Below are 15,149 nucleotides of genomic sequence, written 5' to 3'. Positions count from 1 at the left end.
TTTCCTGCTTGATACCTGTTGCAGACCTCTTTTCTGGACTCGATACCGCCCTTGCTCTCCCGTCCCGGCTAGCGACCAGTATCCCTGCTGCCTACGACTATCGTCGCTCGACACGGAAGTGGCACTTCCGCGTTCCTGCCACCTGCTACCCGTGTCCGTCAATCATCGGATCGTGGAACCAAGCACTGCTCTCTTTCTTTATCAATAAAACGGAGTAAACGAACGATACTGGGTCCTGTCTCCGTTTCTGTCTTGTGACAAACATTGGGTGCCTCACAGTTTATAAAACTTGAATTCAAGCTGAATTCCCTCCCACAATGCCTTACTCTCTTTGTTTCAGTTGATAATCGTGTATGCTTTCTCAATAATTTTTGTGTTAGGGTGTTTATTTTTTGCAACATACGTATTAGCAATAGGTCCCGAAGCTTGCAGTTCTGCTAAAAGAAGCAAAAACTTCATGACCATTGAAACAAGGCTTGGGATTTTTAGGGAAATCTGAAGGAGGCACAAAAATAGCTACACTTTGCTGTAACCAATCGACGATCAGGACGATTATTAAAAATTTGGAGGAGATTAAAGCAGGGAAATCTAATAAAAACAAGAAAATCCCAATGAGTTGCAATTTTATTCTGCACTCTCCTCACCTTTTTCATCCACCCGCTACTCCCCTCAACCAGCTCAAGTCACACATCGTAGGTAAATACAATTTAATTTTTAATATACATTCATATATTACAAATATCACATATAACTAGTCCTTACTATGTACTAATTTGGTATTTAAATGTTTTTAACTGGGGTACGAGGGTTCAGAATGCATTAGCTAACCTCCATAGTTATTTATCCCCCACAATATGTCAATTTCGCTTTGCAATCTCCACATTAACAATGGGTTAATGTTGTATCCCGAGGGTCTGCATTGTATTTAATTAATTATTTTCCATCCTCACCTGTCTTTGTTCCTGGTGTAGCTTCCATGTCAGCTCCTCAATGACTTTTTGTTTTTCCACCAGCATTTTGTCTTTTTCTACCTCCATGCCATCCATTCCTCTACCTTCTCCCGTTCGTGACCCGCCCCCACATAAGCCATCATCCACGCCCAGCTGGCCAGGGGACGCTTGCAGGGCAAATTGTGATGGTGAGGACATGGGGACATCGCTAAAACTGTCTGGAAGAGAGCCACTAAGGGAATGCTCAGAAGATGCTGGTGAAATGGGAGGGGTAGAAGAAGTGCTAGGGTAAGGGTAATAGCCTCCTTGGGACAGAGTGCTAGAAGAAGACGGAGACTGGTAAGCAGATAGGGAGCCTGTCGGAGTGACTGGGAAGGTCACTGTGGTGATGTCGGAGGAACCCGATGGAGACGAGCCGGAATGGGAGTCCTTGAAGGGCCGAAGTCGCTCGATGAGAGCCGTCTTCGTTCCTGACACGGGCAATCCGCGGATTCGAAGGTGCTGCCGAAGCTCTGATACCTTAGGAAACAAAACCTGAATCAAAAATTTGAATCCCTTCTGAAAGAACCAAAAACTGAGCTAATTTTTGGTTACTTATTAGCGCGATGGTCTACCAGTTTGATAGGCATTTCAGAAATTACTTAGCATGTTATTACTGTGTTGTTACCATGTAATTATTGAGTTATTCACGATTTACGTAGCCCTCAACCAACTTGGGTCGTCGGGGCGCCTTTTCTTGTCGTGATTCTTGGGTTAGTGTATAGCCTGGCGGAGCCAATCCCTCTCCAGATTGTTTTTTGGGGTTGGAGTTAACTCCACCACTTGAAACAGATAGTACTGGTTTCCATGGTTAGCAGTAGCAGGAAAGCCTCCTGATTAAAATCAAATAGGGCACCTTCATCATCGGGATGTTTTTCAGTGTAAAATGTCATACCAGTTTGTTATCCAGCTAAACTGAGGTTAGAGATATTGTGTCCCTCAATTCTGACTGAACTTTCATACTGCTCCAGGTCTTCGATCATGAGTCCCAGGAAGATGTTGAATAAAGTCAGAGAGAATGCAGCCACTGTGGTTTGAAACCAGGCTCCAATGGTACCATTGATCAGTACTGCACTGTTGGCATCGGCATACAGCTGTTCAATGGTCTGAACCAGTTTCTGGCCCATGGTGGCCCACAAAGGGTCTTCCCATACTCTGTTAAAACACCTTCTTCAAATCCATTAAGAAGTAGAAGTTTCTCTGTTGTTGAAACTTCTTGCATAGGTTGCATCGATTAAAAATCGGTTCTGTGGCACTCCTTCCCTCCCTGAAACTTGCCCATTCTTCGGCTTAGATGTTCTCAGTCTTGGGTTTCCATCTGGTCAGTAGGACCTTTAGCAGCAGTGGAGACAGCTGTCCAGAGTTATGTTCTCAGTGGTGCCCCGGCAACCCAGGCGTGAACCTTAGGTGTCGAGGTGCCTAACTTGTTTGGGTGTTTGGGCATTTGGGTTGGCCATGGTCCCCCCAAAATTGTGTGTGTTTTCTGCTATTTTTTTCCCTTTTTTATTTTCTTTGTTATTGTATGTGTTTGTCTTGCCGCCGGTCATGACCAAGATAGATAGATAGATAGGGTTAAAATGGTCATGTCCAGCATGGTCGCCGTGGCGACCGGCTGGCCCCGCCCCCTGGGCACCGGCTTTAGCAGATCGTCTAATTTGCGTGTGTGCTTCTTAAAGGCGGGTTTTGGGGATTGCCGGTTGCTGGTTCATTGCGTTTTCTGTTCTGCATTAATCTGTTCTGTTTGACTAGAGGAAACCTGTGTTTGCCCGTTCTAAGTAAAAGCCTGTTTTGTGAGTATTCCTAGTCTGAGTTCCTGTTTGCCTGTAAGCCTGTTTTTGTTTTGTTTTGTCCCTGAGTGTTGGACAACTTTTATTTTGCTAAATAAAAGTAACTGGTCGTTACGCGATTGAGTTCTTCCTTCCTGCCTCCGATCCGGTCCGGTCCCGTGACAAAAATAGGCTATTTTTACAACTGGTACACCAGCTACCTAGTACCTGGGGGCCCCACTTCAGTGACCCCTGCTGTAGAACTTACTTTAAGGTCATCCAGATTGGCCGGCAGGGGCCCAGGTTTAACCGGGGAGATGTTTTGGTTGGGATAAGCGGTTTTGATCGGTGAGGAAGAATTGCTTTCTCCATTGGCAGATGGGCCACCGGGGGTACAGAGTGACTGCTGCTCATTGGTCCCTCTGGAATGAAATTATTGAACAATTTAGACGAGATGGGAAACAGTTTCATACCTGATTGAGGACTAAAGGGTTTCAACTTAGTCCAGTATTACAATGGTCCCGATCAGACCAAATAATATTAGTGATAACAATAACAATGGTAGTACCTGAATTCAATGCGTAATACTAATCACTAGACCAGTAGGGATGTAGATGACATAGGAAAAGGCATTCTGTTTTATCTCATTATCAGACTATTTCTAGTCATGGTACTCTCCTGAAATATACGAATAAACGCACAAAAAGAGAAAAAACTTTCTGTATCTGATGATGAATTGGACTTTGAAGGACCTTAAATATATTCTACATTTTATTTGGTATTGTAGATTCCCAACCTATTCTGTACCATGGACCAGTTAATGTTCTCCCTGCCCAGCCTAATAATAACATAGGTGATAACAATAACAATAGTAATAATGATACACCTGTATTCATTGTGTTATACTGATCACTAGACCAGTAGGTATGTAGATGACATATGAAAAGGCATGTTTTATCTCATTATCAGACTATTTCTAGTCATGTTACTCTCCTGAAATGTATGAATAAACGCCAAAATGCACGAAGAAAGAAAAAACTTTCTGTATCTAATGATGAATTAGACACTTTGAAGGACCTTAAATCCATCCATCCATTATCTGCACCCCTTATCCTCAGTAGGGTCGCGGGGGTGCTGGAGCCCATCCCAGCTATCTTCAGGCAGTGGGCAGGGGACACCCTGAACTGGTTGCCAGCCAATCGCAGGGCACACAGGGACAGACAATTTGCTCGCTCATTAACACCCAGGACAATTTGGACTGGCCAATTAACCTGACATGCATGTTTTTGGAATGTGGGAGGAAACCCACGCAGGCATTGGGAGAACATGCAAACTCACACAGGGAGGCTGCGGTAGCTGGACTTGAACCTGTTCACCGTGTAGCGGCGTGCCAACCACCCAGCCTCCATACCGCCCATGTTTTTGGAATGTGGGAGTAAACCGGAGAGCGCGGAGGAAACCCATGCAAGCACGGGGAGAACATGCAAACCCCACACAGGAGGTTCGATCTCATGACCTCAGAACTACATTGTACATTTTATTTTGGTATTGTGTTGATAGTTTTCATGGTCAATAAATTGTTTTAAAAGTGGCCCCATGTATTCAACGTGGTACCTTGAGTAAAAATACTGTGATGATGGGATACAATCAAAAGCATTATCCCATGTTCTATATCTCTACTGCTCTAGTGGTTGAAGTTCACCGCTCTCACCGCCGAGATCTGGGTTCGATTCCCACTGCATCTAATGTTGTGCAAATGTGGTCAGCGATATTTCCGGGTTGATGAATCATTGCTTAGATACAGCAGTATACACACGCACCTAAATTCTGAGTTTGTTTTTTGTATGTCATGATTACTGATACGAGGCACCTGTGCCCGCTCCTTTGGTGCCAACTGATTGGCTCCCTGTCACTGCTGTCACCGGTTGTCAGTCCGTCTGCGAACCTCAGCTTACGCTAGGAAAGCTTTTCACCCCTGACTCTCTCCTATTCTGGGTCTGTTTCCCGACTCCGACCCATTTTCCAATCTTGACCACGATCTTTGCTCCCCTGTCTCGGCTACTGACCTGTCTTTCCGCTCTCAACACCGCCATCACTAGCCATGGAAATACCACGCGTCTGGGTAACCTGCTCCCCGCGACCAGCGATCTGCGATCATGTGTACTATCCTTTCCCTTCTCCCCAATAAAACTAAGAGAAACGCATGCAAGTGGTTCCTGTCTCCGTTCTGTTCCTGACATTGTATTAATGAAAATGCCATGTTATAGATGACTAAGTATGATATCACTAAACAAATAAGGCGACTTTCTTGCTTTCTGTGCAGCCATGGTCCAGTACCATGGCCCGACCACCGGGCCATGGACCAGTACCATCGACCAGTACCATGGCCATGGACCAGTACCATGGCCTGGTGGTCTGGCCATGGTACTGGACCATGGCCCGGTGGTTGCAGACTACTAAGATCTAGTCAATCCGCGCTCTTACTTATGCATCTGAGGGTGCGGTTGATAACTGAAGGCAGGTTGTCGTTGCTGGTTCTGGATCTGTCCGTTGTGGGACTGGGAATGAGTGTGAGCATGTTTCTGCTGGCTGAGGATCTGCAGCTGCAAAAACAGCTGCTGCTGCTGGAGAAGCCGAGCGTACGCTGAGTCCATAGGCGGGGGAGATTTATCGACCTTCTGGTCCGGCGGTATGTACTGGTGGTATTTCAGCTTTTTCACTTTGGGCTTCACGTCTTTTGGTTTCTTGTGGCGGTTCTTGTCGGACGTCTTGGTCTGCTTGGAGAGTTAAAACACACTCAATACATGTAAACAGGTACAGTGGAACCTCGGTTTTTGAACGCCTCTCAGTTCGAACAAATCGGAGTCCGACCCAAAATTTCGAGAAATTCTTGCTTCGCTGTTCAGTCAAAAAATCGAATGCCGGTAATGCGTGAGTGCGTACGCTAGGGTGCGATGCTGAGTGGCGTACGTGACCAACTGTTATCGCGTGCGGACGTGCTTTGTGTTGCTTTCGCTTTTAATATAGGTGTACGAAGTGTTTTAGCCCCTAGTTGTCGTGGCGACCGGCTGGCCCCGCCCCCTGGGCACCGGCTGTAGTAAATCAGCTAATTTGCGTGTGTGCTACTTAAGGGTGGGCTGTGGGTATTGCCAGTGCTGGTTCATTTGCATTTTCTGTCTGCATTTTCCGTTCTGTTTTGCTCTGTCCTGTTTTGTTTGATTCGGGGGAAACCTGTGTTTTCACGTTTTAAGTAAAAGCCTGTTTTTGTTCTGTTTTGTCCCGGAGTTTTGGACGACTTTTATTTTGCTAAATAAAAGTTTTGATCGTCAACGCAGATGAGTTCTCCCTTCCTGCCTCCTGCCTCCGTTCTGGTCCGGTCCCCGTGACACTAGTTATGCCTCCGAAGAAAGTCAGTGCAAGCAGCAAAGTTGCTACAGGTGAAAAAAGAAAAGTAGTGCATACAACTATTGCATTTAAGAAAGAAATAATAGCAAAATATGAAGGAGATGTGCGAGTGTCTGATCTTGCTAGGGAATACCCCACTGTCCACCTGCGCCTTCTGCTGACCACCACAAAGGTAAGAAATCCTATTAATAATTCTTTTCTTTATCCTTTTTTTTTTTTTTTACATGTTCTTTCGTACGGAAGATTACGATAACGCGGACGTACGATTAGCCTGGGTTAGCTTTATGTTTACGTTAAACATTCAAGGTAAACATTCAGGGTGTTGGAACGGATTAAAACGATTCACATTATTTTTAATGGGAAAAATGATTTCGGTGATCGAACAAATCGGTTTTCGAACAGGGTTCTGGAACGGATTATGGTCGAGAACCGAGGTTCCACTGTACTTTGTGTAAAACAAACGTGTTCATGATTGACCAACCTTGACAATAGCTGGTACTGGTATAGAGGGCGTATCATGGCTGTTGCAGAGTCCTGTCAGTCCTTCATCCTGGCTTTGGCCAGATGGTTCTCTCGATGTACCCTCCTGTTCATAAATGAAATAATGGCTTGCGACTTCAAGTGATCAACTAATGTTTGTATCTTTTCAGCATTTACATGCTTCCATTAGGTGATATTATTCGCAAGTATAATATCAGTTTCCACTGCTACAACGTATGTATGACACTCAACTATATCTTCCGTTGGAGGAATCTGCCACACTAAATTGTGGAAATTTGGAAGCCTGCCTCACTGAGATAAAAGACTGGATGTCATTCAATTTCTTTCGTCTTAACTCCGAAAAGACCGAAATGATAGATATTGGTCCATCTAAATGCCGCGACTTATTCTCAAAAACTGCTGTGAACATTGACAAATGTCACATGACACAGAGTGACTCAGTTAAAAATGTAGGTGTCATATTTGACCCCGATCTGTCCTTTCAAACACACGTGCAAAAAATTACTAGAACTGCTGTCTTCCATCTTCTCAACATTGCTAAAATTCGTCCTATGCTGTCTCGGTCGGATGCAGAGACTATAATTCACGCGTTTGTTACCTCCCGTCTCGATTATTGTAATGCACTACTCTCCGGTCTCCCGAAGTCCAGAATCAAGAGTCTTCAGCTGGTACAAAACGCTGCAGCGAGGCTTTTGACTAGGACAAAAAAGTCTGATCACATCACGCTGATTTTGGCTAACCTGCATTGGCTCCCTGTTAGCCTAAGATGTGATTTCAAGGTTCTCTTAGTATTATACAAAATCATACATGGACTTGCTCCCTCATAACTTTCAGATCTGATTTCCCCCTATGTTCCGGTCCGAAGCCTTCGTTCTGAAAGCGCCGGTCTACTGGTGATCCCAAGAGCCAAGAAGTGTTCCGCAGGTTCCAGAGCGTTCTCCATCCGAGGTTTTTGAGTTTTTCCTTACCCTCATGTTGTTTCCAGATCAGGGGATGGTGTAATAATAGTCTGAAATAATAGTCTGTACAATAACCTGTGCAGCCCTTTGAGACTCTTTGTGATTAAGGGCTATACAAATCAAAATGACTTGACCTGTCTTAACTAGTAACAAACTTCTGCAGGAAAGTGAGGAAATCTTACATGGACACCTCAACCATCACTGCAAACAAGGTGGCCAAAATATAATCTGAGTTTTACTTAAGACAACAGGAAACCTAAACCTCCAGGCTATTTTCACTGGATGCAAAATTTCTGAGATACTTTTTGCACTTGCTATCGATCTATCTTTATCTATTTATTTGTATCTTATCTATCCATCGATCTATCTGTATCTATTTATTTGTATCTTATCTATCTATCTCTATCTATCTACATATCTAGCTATATCATTTTATCTGTCTGTATCTAATCCATCTATTTATCTATCTATCTATATAGATCTGTAGCTATCTATCTATCTCTATCTATCTGTATCTATTTATTTGTATCTATGTATTTTATCTATCTACACATCTATATCGTTTTATCTGTCTGTCTGTATCTAATCCATCAATCTATCTGGATCTATCTATCTGTATCTAATCCAACAATCTATCTGGATCTATCTATCTGTAACGTATCTATCTATCTATCTATCTATCTATTTGTGTCCATCTAACTGTATCTATTTGTTTGTATCTAACTATCTTAATGAAGGATGAAAATAAAAAATCTAAATGTTTGAAAAACTACTTGAAAGTAAGTCTGAAATGGTGAATAAGGATGCAGTTCACTTTAACACCACTAGAGAGTAGAATAAGCTAAGGTGAAAAGAGAGACTCGATCACTGCTCAATCTCAAGCAAACGTGAGAAACCTGATTGATCTCACTCGTGTTTTGAGAGCAGTTTTGTGGTTTTTTCCTGGTACCTGCTGCATACTGGCGAGAGCAGGCGAGGAAGAAGAGGAGGCCAGGCCGCCGACGGCCTCTGAAGACGGGCATGCCGATCCTTGAGACTCGTCGCTGTGATTCTGCTCCGGAGACAAACTCTCGCTGCTGCTGTCCTCCTCGAAGGCGTACGAGTCCTCTTGCTTTGGGAACTTGCCATGGTTTACTGCAAACAAGAATGAAAAATACATTTTAAAACGCTCTTTCCAATCTAACACATAAAGGAAGTAATTCAAATCCAAAACAGAATGAAAAATAATAATTTAGAGTGCTACAAATACTTCAATTAGTCCTACTTTCAGTACTTCAAGCACTATTGAAGTACCAAAGTTGCTATGAGTGATACTATATTTTTTCAAAGTATGTTTAAATGCATGTACCCCAGGCACCCAGTACTAGTTTCTACTATTCGGAGTACTAGAGTTGCTACAGAGTTGCTATAAGTACTACCAGTCTTTTGCAGTTTGTAACCCAACTAATCAAAGCGCTACCAAGAGTGCCACTAGTGTTACATGTAATACACAAGTACTAAAACGAGAACTATCAGTACCACAAGTTTTGGATATACTATTTGGAGAACCAAAGTTGCTACAAGTGATACTACAAGTACCATAAAGCTATTTACTGCATACACCCCAAGTACTCTAAGCACTACCAAGAGTACCACTGGTATGACATGTAAAACAAATACTAAAACTAGAACAACCAGTACTACAAGTTCTGAATGTTCTATTTGGAGTATTAAAGTTGCTACAAGTAAAATTAAACGTCTATTTTACTGCATTTACCCGGAGCACTACATAGAATACCACAAGTGCGACATATTATTAAAGTACTACGACCAGTACTACCACAGTACTTGTTGCACTGAGTATTATTTGGAGTCCTCGAGTTGCTACAAGTGATACTAAAGGTTTTATAGTATATTTTACTGCATGTACCCCAAGTACTCAAATCACTAATAAGAGTACCACATGTGTGACGTTTAATACAAGTACTACAACTCGTACGATCAGTAGAAGTAGTATAGTATATTTTACTACATGGACCCCATGTATTATAAGCACTAGATAAATACAAGTGTGACATATATTACAAGTACTAAAAGTGTTATAATACAGTGTTAAATACTTATTATGGACTACTTCCAACACTGCAAGTATTTCTAGAGCTACTACAAGTATGTCTAGCACATAAGTATTTGTAGGACTAGTACAAGTAAGGTACTGCACACACTACTTACTACTAGTACAATAAATACTGCAGGAACTTCCACAAGCACTGCAAGTAAAATAACCAAGTGTTACAATACTTCAAGTACTATAGGTACTGCAAACGTTGATAAAACTACTACTACTAATAATGGAGGTATTACAAGTATTTCTATTAGTTCTAACAATACTGCAAAACGTTAACAATATCTAAGTTTACTAGTGTTATAAGTGTTTCTCTGAGTATAATATGTACTACAAATAATACGTGTATTACAACCAATACCACAAGCATTGTATAAGGAGTTCTAACACTAAAACAAGTATTTCAAATACTTTCGAAGTACTTCTACTGGTAATGAGAGTAAGGTACACACTACTACTGGTACTGATACAGTGACCTCCGCTTTATGACAAGTGTTAGAAGTACTACTACTAGTCGTAGCATTACTGCAAAACTTAATAAAAGTACTATTATCAATACTAAACATGTTCCAAGTATTACCGACATTTATGAGAGTAGGAAGAGAAATTGGGGAAAATTGTAACACAAAACAAAAAAAGTACACATGAACTATGTGGGCAGTATACTATATTTGCATTTACTGGTAATGAGAGTAAAGTACACACTACTACTGGTACTGGCACACCCCGACGGAGCTTTTATCGTTGCCGGCGACTTTAATCGGGCATGCTTAAGGACTGTACTTCCCAAATTCATTCGATACGTGGACTGAGCAATTAGGTGAAAAAACAATGGACGGTGTGTACAGTAAGATCAAATATCTAGTTGGATCCGGCCCTCTCTGTCTGTCCCTCACCCCCTCATACACCCCCCCCTCCGGAGGAAAACAAAGCCTATGCAATCAAGGACAGTACAAACATCTTCTTTGTTCCTTTATCTCTTTGTTTTCTTTATCCTCACTGTAAAATGTGGACCTGGAGTGCCACGCCCAATTTCGTTGTCACAGTATATTCAACCCATGTTTTAACAATGACAATAACGGTCTATTCTATTCTATTCGATTCGATTTAAGCACTATTAACAGCACTACAACTGTTTGAAGTCCTACTACTAAGTATTATAAGTCCTACTGTCAAAACTAAAAGTGTTTCAAGTATTTCTGACAGTGAGAACACATATTGCCAAAAATTGTACTCAGAAAATACTCAAAGTATCTGTATACTACTCTATATCGGCCGTATATTTGCATCCACTGCTCGTAAGTGCGAAATTGAATGTAACGTACAAGTACGACACTCGACCTGTATGTGTCACTGACACTCAGTCACGGAGGTGTTACGATACTCTGATGAAGCATTGACGTAAGCTCTATTCCGATTGGCCGGCCGGGCAAGGGCCCGAGCTGTGATTGGACGAGCTGAGGGTGTCTATCTGAGAGAGAGCAGCGGTGTAGATTGCTGCGTATGTGTGAGATTTGAGATTGTTCTTTATGCATTTGAACATGTGACAACCCAGAACAGGTCCCTGGTTTCAATCAGAGTGGTGGGCTTAGTGAACCCTTTAACCTCGTAAACACGTAAAGAAAAAGGTTTATTTTACTATATGAGCGTCGCCATTGACAAAATACTCCTAACTAAACAACCCCGACTGTCAACTAACCCTCAAGCCAGTAATCTGCCCACACTGGATTCCGACTACCGTAAATTCCGGACTATAGAGCGCACCTGATTATAAGCCGCACCCACCACATTTCAAGAGGAAAACCGATTTCGTACATACACAAGCCGCATCTGTATATAAGCCGCATGCGCCCACATTTAAACATGTAACACAAACACAAAATTAACCCAAGCCCGACTTCAAGTCCCGCGATTGAAACTAAATGTCCTTCATTAAAGTCCACAGTCCAAAAATCACAGCCGGCAAAATGAACGGAAAATGATACCGGTACTTAAGGTTTGATGCAGACCTGCAGAGTCCGGGTCCCGTTGACAGTAATCCCAAAAAAAAAGTGTACATTTCCAAAGGTAAGGGTGGGAAAAATATATCAGATGAACACATTTACTCACGCAACTCCTTTTTCTTTAACCAACTTTGTACCCCCTCTTCTTTCCTTGTCTGTCCCTCACCTTTAGCAGTCCCCACTTAAACTCGGCACCCCGCATTAGTTCGTCCCTCATTTTTCGTTCATCCGTGCAAAACATATCAGAATAAGTGTCTAAAATAAATACAAACAAATACATTACAACAATCTACAGTTGCAAATACATATTATACATGGGTTACACATATTAACAAAGAAAGACGGTACACCGACTCGCATGCTCAAAAATCTATGGGTCTCAACAGAGATCTATGGGTCCCCAAAATTTAGTGTTATCGAGGTTGAAATGGTAAATCGGCGACAAATATATAAAATAAATCTATATATTCATTCAGTTTTAATCATCACAGGTTATTGGTAATACAAGGCAGTTATCACTTCAGATTTTTTGGTTTACAATATTGTACATTATCTTCTTTTTGGTGTCGTATCCGTTCATACTTGCCTCTCTCTTCCTGCAGCAACAGAATTTCCATAGCTAATTTGTGGTTTTCATTGTCGTTGTGCCGATCCAATGTGCTTTTCTGAAAGTTCGTATTGTGAAATGATTTATGCAATCCAGTTTTTTTGTCACAATGGGGACACGCATCACAGAACATGTAGCCTCCATTATCATCCTCCTCATAGCGTAACCAGGAATATAATTGAGTCCATTTTGGCAGAAAAGTCCTTTTTTTGCTAGGAGTATTCTTTTGTTTATTTTCTTTCGTCGAGTTGTTCGCTTCAACACGCGTGTTTTCCTTGCCTTTGCGATCTTCCGAAGAATTTCTCCGCCGTTTTTTCGTGCCGGAATTATTGCCGTTGTTATCACTTTCTGCATTAGGTTTCGACTTATTACTGACACTGACGAAATTACCAATTTTGTGTTGATTTTCACCTTCCCTCGACGACAAACATCACAACAATGACGTCCTATTGAATCAACGAGATCTCGAACCGCGAGAACAAAACAACAATGGCGGATCTGCCTGACGAAAAGTTTGGAGTGCGGTAAATCTTTGTTAAAAATAAAAGTAATCGGGTAATAATGACAATTTTGTGTCGAAAAAATTGCGTCCCGGGGACGCACGTTGATTCGACCCTAGATAGATAGATAGATAGATACTTTATTCATCCCTGTAGGGAAATTCACACTTCCAGCAGTCTACCCCGTTGTTTATTAACAGATTAACATGATGCCCTAGGGGTGCTTGTAGCGGAGTGGAGGACGTCACGCTAGTCCAAAAGTTCGACATCCCTGCGGCAGATGGAAATCTTTTCTTTATGAAAATCCAGGGATACACCACCTCGTGTTAGCAAGTCCGCCTCCTCTCCGATTCCCCCCGGCTTTCGTGTCTCTGTATAGCGGCGCTGAAGCCGGATAGCTCCGGGTAGCTCCGGGTGGCTACACGTTAGCGTCCGGAATACTAAACGTGAGCCACGTTTCCGCAAAACACAGCAACTGCGCTCCCTGTGCGCTTCGATGCGTCCCCAGCAAAACTGATGCGTCTAGGACGCAGGGACGCAGGCAAACGAGAAAACTGTAAACGCTTGAAATTGTTGCCGTCTGTAAAGAAAAACAAAATAATCTGCTGAAAAATTGATGGTGAGCTGCAGGAAGTTGACAGCCTGGTCCTGTCCAAAAAAACTTTTGTAGGTGGCTCGCTGGAGCCACGCGGGCCCCTCAAGTCAAGACAAATGCTCAAAGTAGGGGAGTTATAAACACACACTTGTCCCCCCCCTCATTTGGACCCCCGCACACGTGCTTGCATACCCACTTGTAAAAAAAAAAAAAGCCCGGCCCTAAATACAGCTGTTCCTCATGCCGTAGTGTAAACCAGCATCTTTCTTGGGCGTGTTTACCGAATGATGGGGCTAAACAGAAACTCTGATCCCGATAGGGAAACCTGGACATTGCGCCCTCGGGCGGATCATGTAAAGAGGGAGCAAAACACAAACAATCCCTAGACCCGATTTGAACTCTGGATGCTAAATCAAAGACACCCCGACAGCGTTTCCTGGTATCAAAGAGAAGCAAGAGGGCGTTTCAAGAGGGCTCCACTAACACTTGAACCTCCCTAATAAACAAGGTATTCAAAATTTAGACAAATGCAGCGTCTCCAAAGATAAGTGGTTACAGGATAGAATTCGGAAGACCCCGGGATACAGTGACCCCCGCCTTATGTCGTTTTCACTTTACGGTGTAGGATAAGATGTATGCAACGCCTAAAAACTTATCACGGGTTACGTCTCCAAAATTCCTGTCAGCGATTGGTCGAAATCATGTAAGCTGACAGTCTGCTCTTGGTTTGCGTCACTGCATCATGAAAATGCTAACATGCTATATGCTACTTCCCACAATGCAATTCTCTCTCTTCATTCGATACAGAATTTCGTGTGCATTGTAAAGTTTCCATGTTGCAATAGTGTATTTTTCGTATTGGATTTATTGGCTATTATGAGGGAGAGGTAAAAAAATGATAACCATGAAAACGAAGCTTCCGGATAGCAGTAAATACGAAGAGAATACACAGATCGCTCGCTATGCTTGCTAAGTTGCATCATGGCGCTAACCAAAAACTTTGCATCCCGAAAACACAATTAAAACCTTTATACAAGCCTTATAAGGAAGGCAACACTATATTATACTAGAATAATATAGTTTGTATGTTCTCCCCGTGCTTGCGTGGGTTTCCTCCGGGCACTCCGGTTTCCTCCCACATTCCATTTCAGGTGGATTGGCCGGTCCAAATTGTCCCTAGGTGTGAATGAGCGAGTGAGTTGTCTGTCCCTGTGTGCCCTGCGATTGGCTGGCAACTAGTTCAGGGTGTCCCCTGCCCACTGCCTGATGATTGCTGGGATGGGCTCCAGCACCCCCGCGACCCTACTGAGGATAAGCGGTGTAGCTAACTTATACACTGTATATATCTGTATTCATTGGAAAACATTAAGAATCTTTATGTTATTATTGCCCTACCGAAACCATATCATTTTCCATTATCAAACATTTTTGAAAATGCGCCAGAGAGCCATTAGGGAGTGCTAAAGAGCCACATGCAGCTTCAGGGACACTTGTTACTGACCCACACCCTTTTCAATCGATGATGGACACTATTATTAAAAATAAGAAAGGGATTATAGCGAAGAAATATTCTAAGAACTTGATAATCATAGTAAGTGAAAGTTTTCATTTTAATTCGCCATCGCTAACCACCCCAACCCACCTGAATCCACCCGCTAACTCTACTGTAGCAAGTCACAACAACACCAAAGGTAAATAATATCATTTTTACATTACAAGT

The 15,149-nt window shown here is 42.6% G+C and overlaps 1 protein-coding gene across 1 annotated transcript in view; it reads right to left on the bottom strand.

Moving 5' to 3' along the window:
- myocd (myocardin) overlaps positions 1 to 15,149 on the bottom strand; it is a 45,658-nt gene that overhangs the window by 7,213 nt on the left and 23,296 nt on the right. The window contains exons 4-8 of the mRNA XM_088323529.1: positions 8,570 to 8,754; positions 6,642 to 6,746; positions 5,240 to 5,532; positions 3,024 to 3,177; positions 951 to 1,469 (exon numbers count right to left, since the gene is read on the bottom strand). Coding sequence (XP_088179655.1) covers positions 951 to 1,469; positions 3,024 to 3,177; positions 5,240 to 5,532; positions 6,642 to 6,746; positions 8,570 to 8,754 — 1,256 coding nt within the window. The remainder of the gene's footprint in view (positions 1 to 950; positions 1,470 to 3,023; positions 3,178 to 5,239; positions 5,533 to 6,641; positions 6,747 to 8,569; positions 8,755 to 15,149) is intronic.

The sequence above is a fragment of the Urocampus carinirostris genome, chromosome 19 (genome assembly GCF_059441175.1).
Source record: "Urocampus carinirostris isolate Australia breed hairy pipefish chromosome 19, RoL_Ucar_1.0, whole genome shotgun sequence".
In the NCBI taxonomy this organism is placed as follows: Eukaryota; Metazoa; Chordata; class Actinopteri; order Syngnathiformes; family Syngnathidae; genus Urocampus; species Urocampus carinirostris.
The sequence above is the reverse complement of the archived record's forward strand: the minus strand, read 5'-3'. Positions and strand labels throughout refer to the sequence as shown.